Here is a 19,748-nt window from a genome sequence, read left to right as displayed (position 1 = left end):
CAATTATTTATCACCACTACAGTGTTCCAAATAAATTCCTTTTCACTAGTTTCATATGGAAATAGATCCACCACACTAGCACATCTGGAGAATATGCATATAGTTTGCCTCGCTGCACTACACAAAACGAAACATCTGGGTAGTAAATAGCAGGGTTATTATTCTGCATTTTTAGCAATGAAATAGTTGACAATAGTGGTCTTAAATGCAGCATTGTCATCATACAATTTTACCTTGGGAGGAATACAGCACCCTCTGTCCAAATATGAGAAGTACTTCAATAATTGCTCAACCCATGTCATTTGTAAACACAGACAGAACAGGGTACTAGTGGGGGAAGAGTGTTGCAACACAGCACCGTAAAAAAATAAAAATAAAATAAAGACTTAGTCAGTGAATGAAAAGAAAGGAATCACAACAGTTAAGAAAAAAATTCATGCATGTTTATTGAACCTTTAAAACAGTACAGTCGATATATTATGATCTTGCAGTAAATAGGTGCCTTAAGGAGCAGCAGTGTTTGTTATATTCATCTAACAAATAACTGACAAATCAAACACATACACTAGGGGAGAGTCTTTTTGATTTCCCATGCAATCACTTGACATCAATACCTGCAGATCCATCCCCTCCATCTTTACAATCATTAAAATGGAATCCAGAATATTCGATTAATATTCAAGACCCATAGTACAGTTTAAGGAGGCCATAACTCGGTCTTGGTCCATTTAGGTAAAAATTAGAGAAGATGAAACACTGTGCACGAATAAGGTCACTTAAATGAGAGAGAAAATGGAAGTATGCAGTTTTAGAAAGCAAGTCGTCAATCTGATGCAAGAGTGGTACAGAGGAGCGACTCTGTCCTGGTATGCTTGTGTGGGTTGCAAGTCGTCTAGGGAAGCAAGGGGGTGTGGGTTGTGTTTGCATTAACGCATTGTAACAAACTCCTCAGATGAGGTGGGGTGAATGGCAACTGTCTTGTCAAAGTCTGCTTTGGTAGCACCCATTTTGATGGCCACAGCGAAGCCCTGCAGCATCTCATCACAGCCCAGGCCCTGCATGTGCAGGCCCACCACCTGAGGATAAGAGACAAGTCCATCTTTGAAAATCACTGCAGTTGTTGATGTTCACAAACGAGCCAAACATAGGGGCACATTGGGCCAGATATCTTAAAGTCCTCTCTCAAACATTTCATATCTACTACAGAATCAACACTTGAGTCAAATACGTAGAGTTCAATGCAAAAATAGAATACACATAAACGTTCACATAAAAAATAAAGTTTTCCATTAGGCCATATTTGTTAAAGGCTTTTTATTATTGTGATCCACTTGAGTGCCTGGAATAAGCAGTGTGGTTTGTTAACCACACAATACCCAAGGACAAAGTCATGCGTGTTTTTTTTGGTTTAGAGATGATTAATGATCAATTTAAGTACAACATTAACATTTTTAAGCAGGATTTAGGGTTTCAGATTTCCATAATCTATCAGATGTAGATATAAGTCTAAAGCCGCCTCCACCTGATAAAAATCGCTCTGCGTTGGCTATGCCATTGTTTTACTATGGGGAGAGCGGTGGAGACAACTCGGAGGAAGCGCTACCCTTGGCATGGTGCACCGCACGAAATTGCCGCCGAGTGCTGCGCTCAAAGTTCAAATTATTTCAACTTTGACCTCGGTGCCGCTGACCTTTCAAGGCGCAACCAAAGCCAGAAGCTATGATGACGTAAACCTGCGCTGCACTTTGCCTGTGTGCCCGTTATATGCTTTGCGCCCTACCTCGCAGTTTTAACTCTGAACATGTGGCTTAATTGACGTGTACCTTAAGAAACAATGACAGTAACAGTTCATGTTGTTTTGATTAATAATAATTACAACCGTTACAATAATTTAAATGACATTAGAAAGTCAGAAGGATAATTACTGATCTATCAAAGTATTGATGATATTTGATCAACAACTGTAAATAGCAGATGACTCCTACCTTCTCCTCCTTGCCCTCACACACCAGCTTCATGATGCACTGACTCTTCCTGCTCGTGATGGCGTGGTACATCGGAGTGAAAGAAGTCTTGTAGATCTTCACATTCTCCTTTCCTCTAGATTTAATGGCCTCCTCTGTGACAAACACAAATTAGGCATTGTAATTCTTGTCCTATTGAGTACTACAAAGGATTAAATCATGCAAAAGTTTAACTTTGATAATGAAACTACTGCTCACCTTCTGTGAGGCCCACCGTTGCGATGGGTGGGTGGCTGAACACCACTGTGGGGATACTTGAGTAGTCCAACTTGGAGTCCTTCTTGCCCTCAAACAGTCTGTGTGCCAGCTTTCTGCCTGCAGCAATGGCAACTGCCCCGACATACAACATAACATCAGAGCACAACTCTGCCTAACAGTAAACGTCCTAAGAAAACATTTTAGCGGCCCACAAAGAATAAAACGCTTTATTCTAACTCCAAAGTGGCTCATTTAATGTTTTCGTATTAAAATGTCATCTCGTTGTATACTTACAACTGTACACAACACAACTTGACAAAAACATGCTTCCTGTATTATGTTCTCACTCAAAAGTAACAGTATTCGATTGAGTGAGGACACTTCCTGGTAGTTTCACTGCAGATATTTGGAGCCTCTGGTTTTTAAATGTGTAAATATTGCCTCTAATAGACACTAAATAAAGTCCTTACCTATTTATACAAAGTGACTAAAGTTCGACTGAAGACCTCTAAAAATGTCTCTTTTTTTTACCCTACTAATATTAAAATACATTTTAGGCATAAAAACCAAATGTATAGATATTCAACATGGATAGAAAATACCACTGAAGCCTTGACTAGTCTATCAGCCTTCAAACGCCCATACTGGGCAAGCTCAAATGTAAACATGACTGTATAGTTTTTAAGCAACCTCCACAAAATGATTTCAGTTATTAGTGCAACTACCTACCAGGTGTGAGAAGAGCTTTGCCACAAACGTCCCCTACAGCGTAGATCCCTGGTCTGCTGGTGTTCTGAAACTCATCCACAATGATATGGCCTCTTTCATCTGTATCCACACCCTGCAAACAGAGAGAAACATCACATCTGAAGTCTTTTTTTCTTCAACAACTTTAAGGTTAAGATACATTTATGCCAAGGTGCTGGTACAGTGAGGAAAATAAGTATTTGAACACCCTGCTATTTTGCAAGTGCTCCCACTTAGAAATCATGGAGGGGTCTGAAATTGTCATCGTAGGTGCATGTCCACTGTGAGAGACATAATCTAAAAAAAAAATCCAGAAATCACAATGTATGATTTTTTAACTATTTATTTGTATGATACAGCTGCAAATAAGTATTTGAACACCTGTCTATCAGCTAGAATTCTGACCCTCAAAGACCTGTTAGTCTGCCTTTAAAATGTCCACCTCCACTCCATTTATTATCCTAAATTAGATGCCCTGTTTGAGGTCGTTAGCTGCATAAAGACACCGGTCCACCCCATACAATCAGTAAGAATCCAACTACTAACATGGCCAAGACCAAAGAGCTGTCCAAAGACACTAGAGACAAAATTGTACACCTCCACAAGGCTGGAAAGGGCTACGGGGAAATTGCCAAGCAGCTTGGTGAAAAAAGGTCAACTGTTGGAGCAATCATTAGAAAATGGAAGAAGCTAAACATGACTGTCAATCTCCCTCGGACTGAGGCTCCATGCAAGATCTCACCTCGTGGGGTCTCAATGATCCTAAGAAAGATGAGAAATCAGCCCAGAACTACACAGGAGGAGCTGGTCAATGACCTGAAAAGAGCTGGGACCACCGTTTCCAAGGTTACTGTTGGTAATACACTAAGACGTCATGGTTTGAAATCATGCATGGCACGGAAGGTTCCCCTGCTTAAACCAGCACATGTCAAGGCCCGTCTTAAGTTTGCCAATGACCATTTGGATGATCCAGAGGAGTCATGGGAGAAAGTCATGTGGTCAGATGAGACCAAAATAGAACTTTTTGGTCATAATTCCACTAACCGTGTTTGGAGGAAGAAGAATGATGAGTACCATCCCAAGAACACCATCCCTACTGTGAAGCATGGGGGTGGTAGCATCATGCTTTGGGGGTGTTTTTCTGCACATGGGACAGGGCGACTGCACTGTATTAAGGAGAGGATGACCGGGGCCATGTATTGCGAGATTTTGGGGAACAACCTCCTTCCCTCAGTTAGAGCATTGAAGATGGGTCGAGGCTGGGTCTTCCAACATGACAATGACCCGAAGCACACAGCCAGGATAACCAAGGAGTGGCTCTGTAAGAAGCATATCAAGGTTCTGGCGTGGCCTAGCCAGTCTCCAGACCTAAACCCAATAGAGAATCTTTGGAGGGAGCTCAAACTCGTGTTTCTCAGCGACAGCCCAGAAACCTGACTGATCTAGAGAAGATCTGTGTGGAGGAGTGGGCCAAAATCCCTCCTGCAGTGTGTGCAAACCTGGTGAAAAACTACAGGAAACGTTTGACCTCTGTAATTGCAAACAAAGGCTACTGTACCAAATATTAACATTGATTTTCTCAGGTGTTCAAATACTTATTTGCAGCTGTATCATACAAATAAATAGTTAAAAAATCATACATTGGGATTTCTGGATTTTTGTTTTTAGATTATGTCTCTCACAGTGGACATGCACCTACGATGACAATTTCAGACCCCTCCATGATTTCTAAGTGGGAGAACTTGAAAATAGCAGGGTGTTCAAATACTTATTTTCCTCACTGTATATACACAGGGCATTTTTGGTTTTCTATAACAAAATGCTGAACATATTTGTACAATCACAATCTTGAACATTGTACAATCTGTAAAAACACCAATAAAAAGTTTGCAAAAAAAAAAAAAAAGGATAAATTCTGTATGGTGCGGCCATTTCTGTTCTCTCCCTCACTAATCACAAGCTGCTGAGCTGCAGAGAGTGTGCATTTGTAACAGAAACTTTAAGGAGCGAGCAACAGAAACAGTTTCTGTATAAAGCAAGAAACAACAATGACTGATCCTACTGTTGAGGCTCGGAAACCTCCAGAATACACAGAGCAGGGGGCAACCACGTACTCACTGTTAACAATATCATGTGTTTCAACAAAGACTGATCCCTGCAAACCCTCTCAAACTAAGATGACGAGCTTTCCTTCATACTTCCCTTAGTTTGATACTTTCTAAATACAAGTTAGTGGTTCCCTGAGTGTTGAACTGTTGCTGTGATATTTCACTCACATTCTCCTTCATATTACAGGTTAGACAATAAAAAGAGAAGCCAGAATGTGTTGTATTAGTTAGGTACAAACGTCTATTAAATTTTCCCTTCAATAGGCAATCTGACAGCCCTATTCACTAAGCTACTGTATGGTGAAGTACCTTAAAAATAAAAATGACTTAACGTCACCGTTAATCGGTTATTAATTTGCCTGTTATCCTGAGCCAACAAGCATGTTACGCTTCACCTCTAAAGAAACAACGTAACAAAGACTGCGAAGTATGTTGTCTGTCTTGTTTCCGGATTATCCCTAATCGCCGATTTAAGATGATCCCATGCCTGGTTTATTTTGGGCTCTAGTTTTTTTTATATAAAAAAGGTGTTAAACTATGAAACATTTTATCCAATAGTGTGTTATTGGATTTAGTTCTTTCTTCTTTCAAAGCTGTGTGTAAAGACACCAAATACTTCAAAATGATCTGCGGTGCTGCTATAATCTACGAGGACAGTTAAGCAGCCAGGATGAGGGTGACACAAGGAAATCTGTACAGAGCCAAACACTAATTAATTCCCTTTGCAAACAGACAGTGGTGATAAGCTGTAGTCACCTGTTTTAAATGCACTGTTACCATTTTATTGATGGGTGTTGCATGTGTTGCACTCTTTCCAGTTGCAAAATGAATTGCCTCAATAAGGAGAATAAATACTCAATTATTTTAGGATCATCTACCTGTTTTACCCATAGGCTGTTAATATTAATGGACAACGCATCCGGTTCAGCGAAGTGTTGCAAATGCAGAAGTGCCTTAAACCTGCATTCTATCTGAATTCCAGCAGGGGGGGACACATGCGGTTGCAAAAGGAGTTTGGTTTCTGTAGAAGTCTATGAGAAAGTGACCCACTTCTCACTTGATTTATTACCTCAGTAAACATTTTCATAATGAGTTTATGGTCTCAATCACTAGTTTTAGGTCTTCTGCAACACAGAATGATGTTCATTTTTTCGAATTATGGTCTCGTTGATTTTAAAATCGGCGATAAAGCAGGGGGTGTTTTAGGGCATGGCTATGATGTGATTGCCAGTGAAAGTGTTTAACGTAACGTAGAGTGTAAGCAGCAACCAGGATGGCTGCACCCGTAACGGCAAACTCGACGACGGATAGCAGATCTCCACAAACTAATGGGTGACGGCACACACGTGCTGTCCATTAATATACAGTCTATGATTTTACCACTGAGCTAAGATGTAAATGTTTCCCCTGCATATTTCAGCATCTAGTTTACAGTAGACATCATAAGTAGACTGTTACCATCTGGCCGATGTTCAGTCCAGAAGTGTTTGGCTGCCTGCCGATGGCCCAGAGAAGGCAGTCCACTTCCTGGATGGTGCCGATCTTCTCCTCGTCGTTCTTCTTCTCAGGGTCTTGGGTGACAATCGTCACCTCCAGTCCCTTGTCGGTTTTACAAACAGACTTCACCTGAGAATTCTTCCACATATCCACACCAGAGTTTTGCAGTTCTTTAGTGCAGTTTGTGCTTATGAAGCTGTCAAAGTTCCTCAAAACCTACAGAGAGAATGTGAGAGCATACATGCATTTCAATAACTGCACGGCTGCACACTTATGAAGATCATCATTTAGCATTTAGCTGTGATTCTATGGGTTTCTTACTCCAGTCTGTCGAACAACGATGGATGTTTTGGACCCCAGGGTGGAAAGGATGCCCGCCATTTCCACTGCAATATAACCTGCACCCACAATCACAGTGCGCCTGTTGGGAAAACAAAACTTTGAATTATAGGCACAAACTTTACACATGGTATAAACAATAAAGCGATTATACGATAAGCTTACTTTGGCAGAGTTTCAAGTTCAAAAAAGCCATCACTGGTAATGCCAAGACTTCCCCCTGAAGTTATCAATAAACACATTTCACAATTTTATTTAAGTCGTCTGATTTTAACTTACAGATTAAATAAAACAAACTTTTCCAAGTAAAATCTAAGTACAGTATGTCTTACCTGGAACTTCAGCATCACTCAAAACAGTAGGCTGCCCTCCAGTGGCGATGAGGATATGAGGTGCTGTATATTTCTTTCCATTTACCTCCACAGTCGGCTCAGAATCATTGGTAAACCTGGCCTGACCTAGAATAGTTTGGACTTTAGCCTGGAATGGATCAGAGGTCATTATTGAAATAGTGAAAAATGTTTATAGACATATACAGGAAAGAACAACAAACACACTGAAATAATAAAGATGTGAAATGATAAAACACAAACTTACTTTGTCAAGATTGTTGCGATAAATACGATTTAGGTGACTAATATAAGCATCCCTTTTGGCCTTGAGAGCTCTGCAAACACAGGAAATGATCAAAGATAAGAGGTAGTTTGTTTTTTAGCCACATTTACACAAGGAAGGCATGCATTCCAATGATGTATGCAGGCTAGGGTTGCACGATATTGACAAAATGTGATATTGCGATATTGATTATGGATATTGCGATATCAATATTAATTTTGATATTTTTAAACATACGTAAAATTACAAAAGTTACGGGAAAACGCATCAAAATAGATTCATAACAAATAAAAAAAGTTTTCTTACAACACAAGGTTTATTTCAACTGACAGTCATATTGGACTGGTACAACATGAATAAATAATTAATGACCATGTCTACAGAACAGGACATGTTTTAATGGTTGTACAGTATAAAAAATTATAAATAAAAATCATGTCTACGGAACAGGACATATTAGAAACAATAAAAATAAATCTAAAAAAAATTACATACTTATCACGACACTTTCGATATAATATTGCGCAACGTGATATCGCGATAACGATATTGAGTCGATATATCATGCACCCCTAGAACAGGCCCAGATCTGAATATATTGGCGCTAGGGCTGGGTATTGTTAAAAGAAATTCAATACTTCTACCAATACCAAAACCATGACTTCGATACCGGTTCCTAAACGATCCTTTTTTCAATCCCAAATTTATTAGACAAAAAAGAAATTACAACATTACGACACAAATCCTTTTGTTTATATTCAGCTCTACATGAGCCCAGCGTAACGTAGAGTTTTTCCTGCATGTCTCTACGATGTGTAACACTAAACAGCCAATCACAAGCATTATTAGATCTTGGTAGGAGCATGCTAAATGCGTATTGGTTCACTGACGCTGATGAGATTTACTCCTTACGTATTGAAATTGGGTATTGAATGACGAGGCATTTTTCGATACTCGATACTTTAGAGGCAATTCAGTCGGTGCCTAAAAAGAATTGAATTCGGTACCCAGCCCTAAATAGCAGCCCATTTAGTGTTTAACCAGGACACAGACACAGTTGGTTCACCTATGTTATGAGGCTGCTATGCACAGGGAGGGTAAATCTATGGTTAGTGCTGAACAATACTGTGCTGGGGCACTGGGATCTTCATAATGTACATATGTAATCCTAAAGTACAAAAAAATGTACAGATAAAAAAAATAAAATAAATACTTGCATTAAACTGTTCTGGATAACCGGAGTTAAAAAAATATATTCAGTTGTGAGGTCAGATGAAAGTTTGGCATTAGAACTGTGTTTAAGTGTTCAACTGTATCCATACTTCCATACTGTAGTCTAAAAAAAGAACCCGACAAACTGCTTCTGTTGTCAATTGAATTTACACTTTATGAAACTAGGGTATTTTCTGTGTTGTACACAAAGATTGTACAGGTTTCCTTTATATTTTAATATATATAGAGCTTTTTCAATAATGTATTGACAGTTGGAGTGTTGAACACACTTTTACATAAATCTTTGCAGGCATACCTAAAATGACCGCTCAGCCCTAACGTACATTAATGGTTTTTTTATCCCTGACTAACGTTTCCCGGAATTGCAGGCAGCCACTCCTTTCAGAGGTTAATCTTTAACTATCACCTTGACTAGAATACGTTGTTCACAAAGATAGGGAAGTGGGCTGAAGTAAAGCAACAAAAGACAGTTGTGCTATGAAATAGACACCGCTTTGTTCCAGGAAATCCCATAACAGGTTTCAAAAGAGCTTGTTGTAGTTGCAAACAAAAGTGAAGAAGACACCAGATAATGTGACTTACTCCCAACTGAAACGAACATTTCCAACGTCAAAGCCGTAATCACTGTGATCGTGAAGATACTCAGCATGAACGGCTGCATTCCACATAACCTGTGAAGAGAGGTAAAGGCGCTGGATTAGTGAATTTTGATACAAAATGATTATGTCTGATAGGTAAAACTTGGCTTATCACAACTCAAATGGAGAGAAAATTGTACCTTCTTAGGGACACAGCCAACATTGACCTGAAAAAACATTCAAACAGTGCAAATTAGTTCAGTGTAAGCTTGATGAAATAGCATCCAAGCTCATGTTACGTTAGTCATAAATATTTCAGAACAACACTGCAGAGGTCTGAATTCTATTCACACTGTTTGTTGCAATGTGTTGTAGTGTTAAGGAAAACTTAAAGGTGAACTGCAACCCAGAGCAAAACCTTCAATAACTAATTTATCTTGCAATCATTAAAATTGACATAAGAATTGCACATCAGATTTCTTTTTAATTACCCAATTACAATAAGTACAATCTTCAAAATGGTACAATACCACTGGAAATCAATATATGCTCAAATTAATATGAACTTTAAACAAAAGTCTTATTATCACCAAAAAGGTGGCATTCATAAACTAAGTTTGGGTGGCTTTGGCCATTGCTTAATACCTTGTTATATATTTTGTATCCACACAATTATTATTATTTTTTATATGAGCTTATTTCCTTATTTATTACCAACATTTGGAAATTAATCTGACTAAGTGGCTCGCCTTTGTGCAATCAGGATGTGGTTTTAGTGGTTTAGGTCACATCTGATTCATCACACCAACTTCCCATCTGTTAGATCAACTGAAAAGTCAAAGTAGTAGGTGAACAAAAGAATATGAACACCTACAATATGTAACGCTTTCCAATTGTTATAATAAAAACTAAAGCTATATGAAGCAACTTCCTCACATTGAAGCCCTTGTGCACAAACATTTATCTCAGCTTACTAGGCTATTTCTAGTTCTATTTAATGAAGGAATCAACGAGGGGTGAGGTTTTTTTACCTCGTCAACTTAATTTAAATGTTGAGACTTTGTCTTTACTGTTTTATACATTGGTTGTTAGCTTCAGTAGCCTATGTCAGTGCTATGGGGGAGAGCTTAACGGCTGGGATGCATTTAAAAACTTTCAGTGGTGTAGTCTACGTGATACGCAGGTATATGCAAGAAAGCTCCAGGATTTCCATATACCCACTTAAAAATGTGCAATGACAACTGTAACAATATACTTTTTATTTAGGCTACTTATTATTTTGATACATTTTGAATTGTCATCTGTTTTTTTCCTCATAGGCTAATTAAAAAAGGTATTTACACCGTAAATTGGTGCATAAAAGTGGGTCAGAATGCAGGAAATTAAGTCTTTGACGTTCAAAATGTTACTGGGGGTGGACATGCCCACTATGATATGCCCACTATGATATGCCCCACCCTGGCCCATGCCCATACATATACAGTACAGTATACCCACTACAATTCATTAGACTACACCACTGACTTTAATCAAACCAACAATGTTTGTTGTAGGCTACACAAAAAAACTAACTTCACAAAAGGAGTCCGGAGGCTTCGCAGTGAACCTGGCAACCAGAGTGTGGTGTAAAGCAGCACAAGCGAAAGCACGGTGACTGTTGTCGGGATGGATAACAGTGTTGTTTAATTTGTTTTTACTCACGCAGGTACCTCCGAGTTTGTGACTCTCGATCACGGCGGTGGATGCTCCGAGCTCCGACGCCCTCCGAGCACCAGCTAGACCTCCGGATCCGCCGCCGATCACCAAAAGGTCGAACCGGGTCGTCTCTGTTGCCGTCGGGTCTGAGGCCATACTGCGACGGATGATAACTCCGTGTCTGCGAAAAAACGACAAAAGTTGCTTTCTGAAAATAAACCAACAGGGAGCTCGCGTCCGGGTCAGCTGGATTAATATTGCCATAACCAGGAAGCTCGCAGGCTAGTGTGTCAGACGAACAGGGAAATGGGAGGGTCAAGTGAAAGCCACATGCTGTGTCATTATGAATTATAACAATGGTGTGTAAATCCCAGAAAATGTTTTCACAATTAGGCATGGTCACCCTCACATGAGCTCCAGTAGCCTACGGGGGTTACAATAACAGGTGTAAATCAGAGCTAATTCTTCACTAAAAAAATGAGGCTAGATAAAATAGCCTCAAGTTACATTTTATATAAATTGCAGAAAGCACCATGATATTTGCCTTATAAAGTTACTGCGCTCACCTTGCCAGTGACACTGGCACAGGAGGAAGAAGTCTGCAGATTCTTATAAACAGCATGTTTTTATTCGTTTCAAGGGCATTTTAAAGAGATGCATCCACCGCGTGTCGATTTTGTTTATCTCTCTGCTCACTCTCAGCCGGTGAAGACCTGTGGTTTTATCACTACATACAATACAAAAGGTTTAAACCACTTCCTGTGTCACTGGGTGAACCCGCAGCATTTGCAGGCCTGCGTACGACGACACCATCCCCGTCTGTCTCTAAAAACAAAAAGGCTACAAATGTTGCGTTCGGCGATTTCATAATAAAACTGCACGTACGAGTTTAAAATGTGTAGGTCTATTGCCATATAGGAAGTTGTTAATGGGTGTTGATAACGTATATGGCAAATCAAAGCATTACGTGTTTTGTGGCAGATTTAGTGTAAATAATCCCAGGGTATCCTATGCAGGGTATGAAGGAGGTTTGCGTGGTATTTCTTCAAGAATAGCAACTACGCTACACCCATTTTTCCAGCTGTAAAGAAAAACAATAGAAACGTGAACTTCCGGTTACAACTTTCAAAATAATAGCTTCCTTCACTCTGCAAGTGGTGGAAGCATTCCTATCTTTTACTACTGTAAAAGTAGCAATACCACAGTGTGAAAATACTCTGTTACAACTAAAATCCATGCATTCAAAAGCTTACTCAGGTAAATATAGCCTACTTAAGTAATAGCAAATATATTGGAAAACTGCCAATTTCATAAGCATATCACTTTAAGTAACAGCTGGTAAATGTGGTGCTAATTTGAATAGGCTTTTTTTCACAGCAGACATTTTGACTTGTTATTGTAGGAAGAGCACATAGTTATGATTCAAGTGTCCAGTGAGAGTGACAGTGAGCCAGCGTGCACGATACAAGGAACCTGAAATCAAAGCAGCTAAATAGAATTCAGCCATCTTTAATGTCATGATTTACACCTGTGCTTTTCCTACTGTGACAAGTGAAAAAATGTCTTCTGTGAAAAAGATCTATTACTTCACAAAAGTCTATTGTGAAAATACTTATATATTGCTGGGTATCTTGACGTATCTTCATTTATTAGTTGATTTATATTCTGTATTAATAATCTAAATCTGCAAAGTAACTGAAACTATCAAACACATGTAGTGGAGTAACAAGTATAGTATGTAGTAGTAAAGTAGCCTATGAAATACAAGTAGCCTACCTTAAAATTGTAGGCCTATAATGGGCTACTTGAGTAAATGTATGTATTTAGATAGATTAAGATGTGCTCTCTTTTAATATGTATACGGCTTATTTGCTGCTACATGCCCATTTGCACTATTGTTTATTGTATACTGTAATTTGTATGTTTTAATGGTGTCTTGTGTTACGTGTATTGTAGCCTATGTGCTGTAGCTTACTAGGATCAAGCCAAAGACATATTTCCACTGAGGTGAACAATAGAGTCAATCTATCTAGCTATATTCCACAGTATGCACCAAAATTTCGTTTTTGTAACATACAAATAAAAGATACAAATAAGGATTTCGAGAATACCCCCAATGTAGGCTACTTGATTATGGTTTGTTATGTTTAGTAACGCTTATTTGTATTTGATGCTGTTATTTTGAAGGGAACAACAACCCTTTTCCGGAATTATGTCAGCTAACGTGAGCTACGACCAGCTAAAGCAAAGCGGCTCGGTTGGCCGCCTTGACAAGCGATAATATACCGTCCACAGACAGGAATTATTCATTAAAAACATATAACGGATCGAAACACAACACTCTTATAAGGTAGGTATGTGGGATTAGACTCTGTCGCGAATATAAACAGTTGAAATGCGGGCCGTCGCCTTTGCGACCCCCCTTGTTGTGGTCAGGTAACGGGCCTTTTCCTTGTGTTCAAAGGTACACCGCAGCAGGAATATGTAAATAGAGATTACTACACCGAGTTTAGTGAACCGCTTTGTGTCTTCTGCTCGCAATCCGTTATCTGCAGCGCAAATCGTAATAGCGTAAAAAAAAAAAAAAGAATGTGTGATAGAGAGGGGGAGGGGCTCTATGGGCCTGGTGTTAATGTAGGCACTGTAAGGTTCATTCAGTGATTTAACTGTTTTTTTTCTCATCTGCTTTTTACAGTGAGAAGACGTCTCGGTCGCGGTTACCTCTTCTCTGACTCTTACTCCACTGTATGATCGCAGCCATTGAATTAGTGGGACCTAATAATACCTGCTGCCTGATGACCAGCGGACCTCACCGCTCAACATGAATCCTGGCAGCTATCAAAGCATGCTGTCGTCTGTGAACGGTGGGCATCCCAATGTGGTTTTGGATCGTGTTCTGAACACTTCAAATGTGAGGTGTTGTCAGAAATGTGGATTCGCTTCTACAGATGCTGCGTTGTTCAAGAAGCATATGATCGAGCATAGGGGCACAACAAGGTTTTACTGTTTTTATTGCAACAAAGTCTCATTCAGTGAGGCAGAGTTAAACGCTCACCTGAAGCAACACAATTCAAAGTATCCATTTAAATGTCCTCACTGTGGACAGGGCTATATGAGGAGGCTGTGCCTTGTGAAGCACATTGAGCGTTTCCATAGTACAAGCGTTAGTAAAGGACCTGGTGACCCTGGCACGACAAAAAATCAACAGGTTTCTGTTTCCAGTGCCTTATCAAGTGTGCCCATTGCTGATCCATCGCCACTTCGACCAACTGTTCGAGTAACAGTACCTGCCCTGAGTACATCTGCAGTCAGACTGGGTAAAGATGAACAGAGAGGAAAAACACTGGACACAAATGTAGCAAATGCCACAAATGGTAATGCAGAGCATTTGACCTCTTTTAATGGACTCATTCAGCACAACAGGGCTCTGACGGTTTCCCTTCCAGAGGAAGTAACGATCCCTGCTGGCTGTTTGGTTGAACTTGTTGAGGTAAAAACTGTCAATGGGACAAAGGAGCTGAAGCTGAGGCTCGTCTCTCAACAAGAAAACAAGTCTGTGATTAAAGACACCAGGACCACAGTCTCTCAAAACACTGCACTGGGAAAGCCATTCTTATCTGCATTAAATCATCCAAACACCGTGAAGTCTATGAGTATGGGAATGTGCACAGTTAACAGGAAACAGTGTGAAACAAAGACTGTGAATGTGGAGCGTCCTGCAGTTGTCCCAGTCAATATTTCCAAAAACCTCCCGAATCAAGTAAGCAAGGAAAAAGGTGGATTGAAAAGAACATCACAAGAAATAATCAACTTGGAATGTCAAACAGTTGTTCCAAACAAGGTTCCCAAAAGCATCCTCAATCCTGTAAGAGAAGGAAATAGTGGGATCAAAGTTACACAGAGAGAGCCCATCAACCACAATTCAGGTCTGCCTTCTGTTATCTCCAACACGGTTGTCAACAGGTTGACTCACACCCTGCATCCAGAAAACATGGGAGCATGTGTTTCTCAGAGAGCAATGGATAAGAGAAATAATTTAATTCCAGAGCATTCCAAGAGTATCCCACCAAGGAGGACAAGTGACATAAAAATCATTCCTCAAGATGTGTCGGTGGCTGTTAAGCAGGAACCTGGGGAGGAGCTCCTCCAGAACACCACTTCTTTAAAAAAGAAGAAAGAGGCAGTGGGCTTGAACCAGCAAAAAACAACTTCTCCTTCCTTGAGTGTTCTCTTAGCTGCAGCGGCCCAAGTGAGACCTCCAGCGACTTTAGTTTGTAAGGATAATGTTGTCACAAAGCCATCTTCTTCAATGCCAAGAACTCTAAATGAGTCTTCATCAGTCAAAACACAGGTGCTTTCCAACCGCACAAATTCAAAGATCTCCACTTGGACCCAGGAAGTCAGATCCAACGAGAGAGCCGGAGAAGGAGACATGCTAGAGCCCGAGGGTTTTCCCATCATCTCTTCTGTGTTTTCATTAAGTCAACAACCAGAGGATGTCCAAGGCTCCATGCAGCCACTGGTTATGGCTCTGCGTGGTATAGTGATGAATAAAAGTAACAGTTCTGGTAGTGCAACTCAAGATCACATCAAGATGAACAGCACAGAGCAGGTGAAGGAGGCGCCAACACTGGGGTTCTGTGCTCAGGCGGCCACAAAAGATGGATCCATCATCCGCAAGCTTTTATTGACAGAGCGGACCAGTGAGTCCGTCAAAGTAGAGGAGCAGGATAAGGGTATTCAACACCCTCCTGCACTGACCCACAACCATGTCCATGTCAAGGAGGAAAAAAATAGCACAACGCCAACATACAATAAGAACGGCCGTCACACTCCTGTTTCACAGTCTTCAACAGATGAGGAATCTGTTTCCAAAACTGCTGCACATGTGAATGCACCTGAGACTACAGAGCCTCTACGGGAAATGGCAAAAAGTGAGAACGACATCTCAAAGTTCCTGACTGTCTCTCTGAAAAGGGTACAAGTAGGCGTGTGGAAGAAAACCAAGAAGGGACTGAAACTTAGAATATCCAAGTATAAGACTCAGATACCTGTGGGCAGTCTAACTGATTGCACAGTTATTTACCCAATGCCACTGAAGGTGGACCAACTGGTGAAACGGCCGGGCCCCAACCAGCCTGTGGTGGTGCTCAATCACCCAAAGCCTCGGGCCTCCATTCAGGGAGCGAGAGCAGACACTTTAGCAGACACAGGAGCCTCTAATGGAGCTCCAAAGTGCCAAATCTTAAAAATGAGGCTGAGCAAAGTGATGGGGCAGAAGTATGAGGTGATGGGGTGCACGGTTGGAGTCTTTCCATGAATTTATCAGACAATATGTCAGTGGACAGAAGTGTACATTTATGAGAAAATAAGTAGTATTACAATGGGAAGATGTTGACTTAATGTTATTTTCTCTATGGGAGCACACAATTTTAAAAGAGTGGACATCTGATTATCAGTGAACATTGTGTTATACGTATGTTAATATAGGCATGGGATATGGAATATTTAAGTGCAATGAAAGGGAACATGGACCACCTACTGTAATAGATTGCAGTCAGTAATACACAGATGTTAGATTACTGTTTTAAAGACGTTTGAGAAACCAGTAGATCTGTCAGAGTTGAGGCATTAATGCATGCTGTTTACTTAAAAAGGATAACATACTGTATTTATTTTTTTGTTTGCATCAGTAATGTTTTGCTGTTCATCTGGCTCCTCTAAGATACAACCTGAACTAGGGAAAGTACACCTGAGAGTATCACATCTTTGTGTAGAGTATAAACAATGTCATGAATAAATACACGTAACATGCACGGCTCCCAGTTGTAATGATGGAACAGTCCGTGTTGGATATTAAGTAATGATGAAATGTTTGGTTTGTGATTTGACAGTTAGATGTCGTTGATTGTGGGTGAAAGCTCACTTGCAATATTTAGCACAAACAACATACAATGAAAACATTTCTTATTCCAATGTAAAATGCACCCAAAAAGTTAAACTTTCAACACTGATTGCCTTAAAAGTGGTCAATAAAACACGTCCCATTTCAAAAGCTCCTCAAAATTTGGCCTGAGCAATGTGGCCTTTGTAGAAGTCACAGCCAGTGTCATGTGCAGCACTCGGTATCGGTCAGTAGTGTCATGGTGCATTTAGGAACTCTTTGCAACTCTAAGATTCAGTAAATATTGCGTGACCATGTCGTATTTATCAGATGTTCAACAGTCACTGGTAAATTCATTAAATGAACTGGACCAATGAAAAGGAGGATGCAAGGTGTAAATAATGGAAGCTGGGCATGCACACCACTGTTTGTTGTCGTTATTAGTTTGGATGTGTTGTAAATCACAGGGTGCTGCAGAGAAACGGACGTTATGTGTGCCAAAGTCGTCCTTAATGTGTTGTGTGAAATGAAATGTCACAGTTGTTCTGTAAACTTGGAATGTGCCCCAGTTTCTTACCGGTATTTACCACTTTGCCAGCCATTTTCGGTGAAAAACTTAAATCTTTAGTGCGTAACTTTTTGATATTAATGAATGTCCATTACATTCAAGCCATTGTGGTGCGGTCATTGAAGGCTTGTATAAAGTGGATGCGCCGACAGTTTTGTTGTCATTACTTAGAATTCCTCATGCGGGGGGGCGGTAGAAACTACGCACTATAGCTTTAAATGTTTTTTACTTTGCCAGTTGATGAGGAGTGCCTGAATGCACCGTTATATTTAGCCAAGAGCTACAATTTCCACTATTCCTAATAGTCCAGATTGATAAGAACGGTGAACTTAAAGGAGCTGTACTCAATATTCAGAACATTAATATAGTGCTATGTAAAGATATAGTGGAGTAATGGCGTCATGAGCAGAGAATGAAGTCACACTCCCTCTGTGTGTCTTGTAATCAGATCTTATCTGTTCTTTGTTTTGATAGCTGGTCCGGCCGTGCGTGCATACATGTGGCCGTGAAAAAAAACATTCACGTATTTTACGTATTGGGAAACGGTCTGTGAGAGCTGTGTGGAGGCAATCCCAGCAAGCAGTTTATTCAGTATTTCGAGTACAGCCCCTTTAAAGCCTTAAAGAATCCTTCTGTATTTTTATTTACTTGTTCAGTCTTATGTTATCCTCGATTTGATAATTAATATTTTTTTTTATTTTATTCTTACCCCATTAGATGTTTGTTTCATGACGATTAAATGTGTAATTCATCACAGATATTTTGTGATTAACTTATGTAAGGGAACAGTCCCAGAACCAAGTGTTAATGCCATCTTGGATCGTTGTTACTCCTTGTGCCATATGTTTTTTTTGTTTTGTCTTTTTTATGTGACAGCTTACATGTATAGCCTCTTTTCTAGCGTCTTAAACAGTAGTGCAAAATGGAGCTGATAAAATCGGCCAAAACTGGTTTATTAGTTTAACAGAAAGCCACAAAATATAATATGTGTATATATTTGTGTAAATACTGACTGTTGTGATTCTAGGGAACCTGCTAAAACTTGTATAGTTTTTTTTCGAAAACCATCTAAAGGACACAAACAATCTTCTTTCCTGATACTTTGCAGAGGTGTTTCCCTTCTTACGACAGCATTACGACATTTTTGTGTTCTTGTTTATACTGTAACCATCATGTATGAGTTGCTAGACCTATTATTCAATTATAATAGGTTTCAGTTGCCCAGTCATTGTATATATTTTGATCACCCACAGATTTTATTATGTATATACCTTTAAATATAACGTGCGATAACTGGTGTTTATACTCAGTAGGGAATGGTTATCATTCTACAGCCTCTTCTGCAAAAGAAGTTATGTTGTGCTTTACTCTCCTAACACTGCAGTGTCTGAAGCTGCCGTGCTGTATTATTTGTCTTAAAGGTGTGTAAGGGCGTGACAGTTATTTCTGAATGCTTTGCTTTGTCTTTCATTCACTCCTCATTTGTGTTAGAATTACTCATGTTCCTGCTATAGCAGATTTTGGTTTTACTACCTTCTCAATGTTCATTATCATGTTTCATGCTTTTATAATGACAATTGTGTAACTCCTCTTTTTCTATTAAAACATGAAACCAGTTTGTATGGCCTATTCCCTTTTGTTTAACAGATTTTTTCTCAGCACCTATTTCAATCAGGAAATACTTCATTTAGAGTCAATCAGGCGATTAGACCCCATTGTGATGTAGTAGCTATATTGGGGGGGGGGGGGGTATAATGAAGACTGGAGGTGAAGGTGGGGAGGAGGGAGGGAGGTTCATACTGAAATGACAAGTGACAGCAGCAGAGAGGAGAACAGTTTTTAGAGTTGGACAACAAGGATATGTTTGGCTAAGAGAGCTTGTGGCAAGGTTTAATTTGACTATCAGTCCAGAGTGAACGCAGACAGTATGAGAATGAATGAGTGAGGGCGTTTTTCTGGTTAAACTTTCTTTAAGCTTCATAACTCCCTGACTCTTCGTGCGTGTCCTTGTGAACGTTTTTGTCTACTACAAATAGCACTGTTTCTAGTATATCCAACTGTATAACATTTAATGAATTGACGTCAAACACAAGGAGTTCCATTGTTACAACCTGCTCTGCTACGGGGGTATGTTGTAACAATATTTCAATCAGAAGAGACTTCGTTGCAAATATGCAAGAGGTTTATTCATTAAATATGAGCCCTTGGCGATTAGACTCCATTGCTATGTAAATAATTTTATAAAGGAGTAGAGAAGCCATG

The 19,748-nt window shown here is 39.8% G+C and overlaps 2 protein-coding genes across 5 annotated transcripts; one reads left to right on the top strand and one right to left on the bottom strand.

Moving 5' to 3' along the window:
• Positions 1-421: 421 nt before the first annotated feature.
• Positions 422-11,952, bottom strand: gsr (glutathione reductase). 3 transcript variants are annotated; one of them, XM_031303393.2, is made up of 13 exons: positions 11,601-11,952; positions 11,041-11,215; positions 9,540-9,566; positions 9,344-9,432; positions 7,511-7,580; positions 7,246-7,393; positions 7,079-7,133; positions 6,896-6,995; positions 6,536-6,790; positions 2,952-3,063; positions 2,223-2,354; positions 1,986-2,119; positions 422-1,076 (listed from the first exon to the last, which is right to left on the bottom strand). In XM_031303393.2, exons 1-13 carry the CDS (start codon positions 11,654-11,656, stop codon positions 927-929), a joined length of 1,503 nt encoding a protein of 500 aa, XP_031159253.1. In that variant the 5' UTR covers positions 11,657-11,952; the 3' UTR covers positions 422-926. The 3 variants fall into 3 exon arrangements, with proteins under 3 accessions (XP_031159253.1, XP_031159252.1, XP_031159254.1); XM_031303392.2 differs by lacking the exon at positions 11,601-11,952 and having other exon boundaries at positions 11,041-11,327; XM_031303394.2 differs by lacking the exon at positions 11,601-11,952 and having other exon boundaries at positions 11,049-11,305.
• Positions 11,953-13,229: 1,277 nt separating this feature from the next.
• Positions 13,230-19,102, top strand: LOC116052580. Of its 2 annotated transcripts, XR_004105614.2 has the most exons (3): positions 13,230-13,384; positions 13,730-17,593; positions 17,658-19,102. XR_004105614.2 is itself a non-coding variant. In XM_031303371.2 (2 exons), exon 2 carries the CDS (start codon positions 13,856-13,858, stop codon positions 16,352-16,354), a length of 2,499 nt encoding a protein of 832 aa, XP_031159231.2. In that variant the 5' UTR covers positions 13,230-13,384; positions 13,730-13,855; the 3' UTR covers positions 16,355-19,102. The 2 variants fall into 2 exon arrangements, 1 of the variants encoding a protein (XP_031159231.2); XM_031303371.2 differs by having other exon boundaries at positions 13,730-19,102.
• Positions 19,103-19,748: the final 646 nt, after the last annotated feature.

The sequence above is a fragment of the Sander lucioperca genome, chromosome 1 (assembly GCF_008315115.2).
Source record: "Sander lucioperca isolate FBNREF2018 chromosome 1, SLUC_FBN_1.2, whole genome shotgun sequence".
NCBI classification, from domain to species: Eukaryota; Metazoa; Chordata; class Actinopteri; order Perciformes; family Percidae; genus Sander; species Sander lucioperca.
This window is presented reverse-complemented; position numbering and strand designations above follow the sequence as displayed.

What these genes read in the sequence shown, in the direction of transcription:
- gsr (XM_031303392.2), bottom strand. Translation starts at nt 11,298, where the DNA reads ATGGCAATATTAATCCAGCTGACCCGGACGCGAGCTCCCTGTTGGTTT. An exon ending in TCGTTGTTCGACAGACTGGA is followed by an intron (nt 6,791 to 6,895) that starts GTAAGAAACCCA and finishes TTCTCTCTGTAG; the next exon opens with GTTTTGAGGAACTTTGACAG. An exon ending in GACTGAACATCGGCCAGATG is followed by an intron (nt 3,064 to 6,535) that starts GTAACAGTCTAC and finishes CTCTGTTTGCAG; the next exon opens with GGTGTGGATACAGATGAAAG.
- LOC116052580 (XM_031303371.2), top strand. Translation starts at nt 13,856, where the DNA reads ATGAATCCTGGCAGCTATCAAAGCATGCTGTCGTCTGTGAACGGTGGG.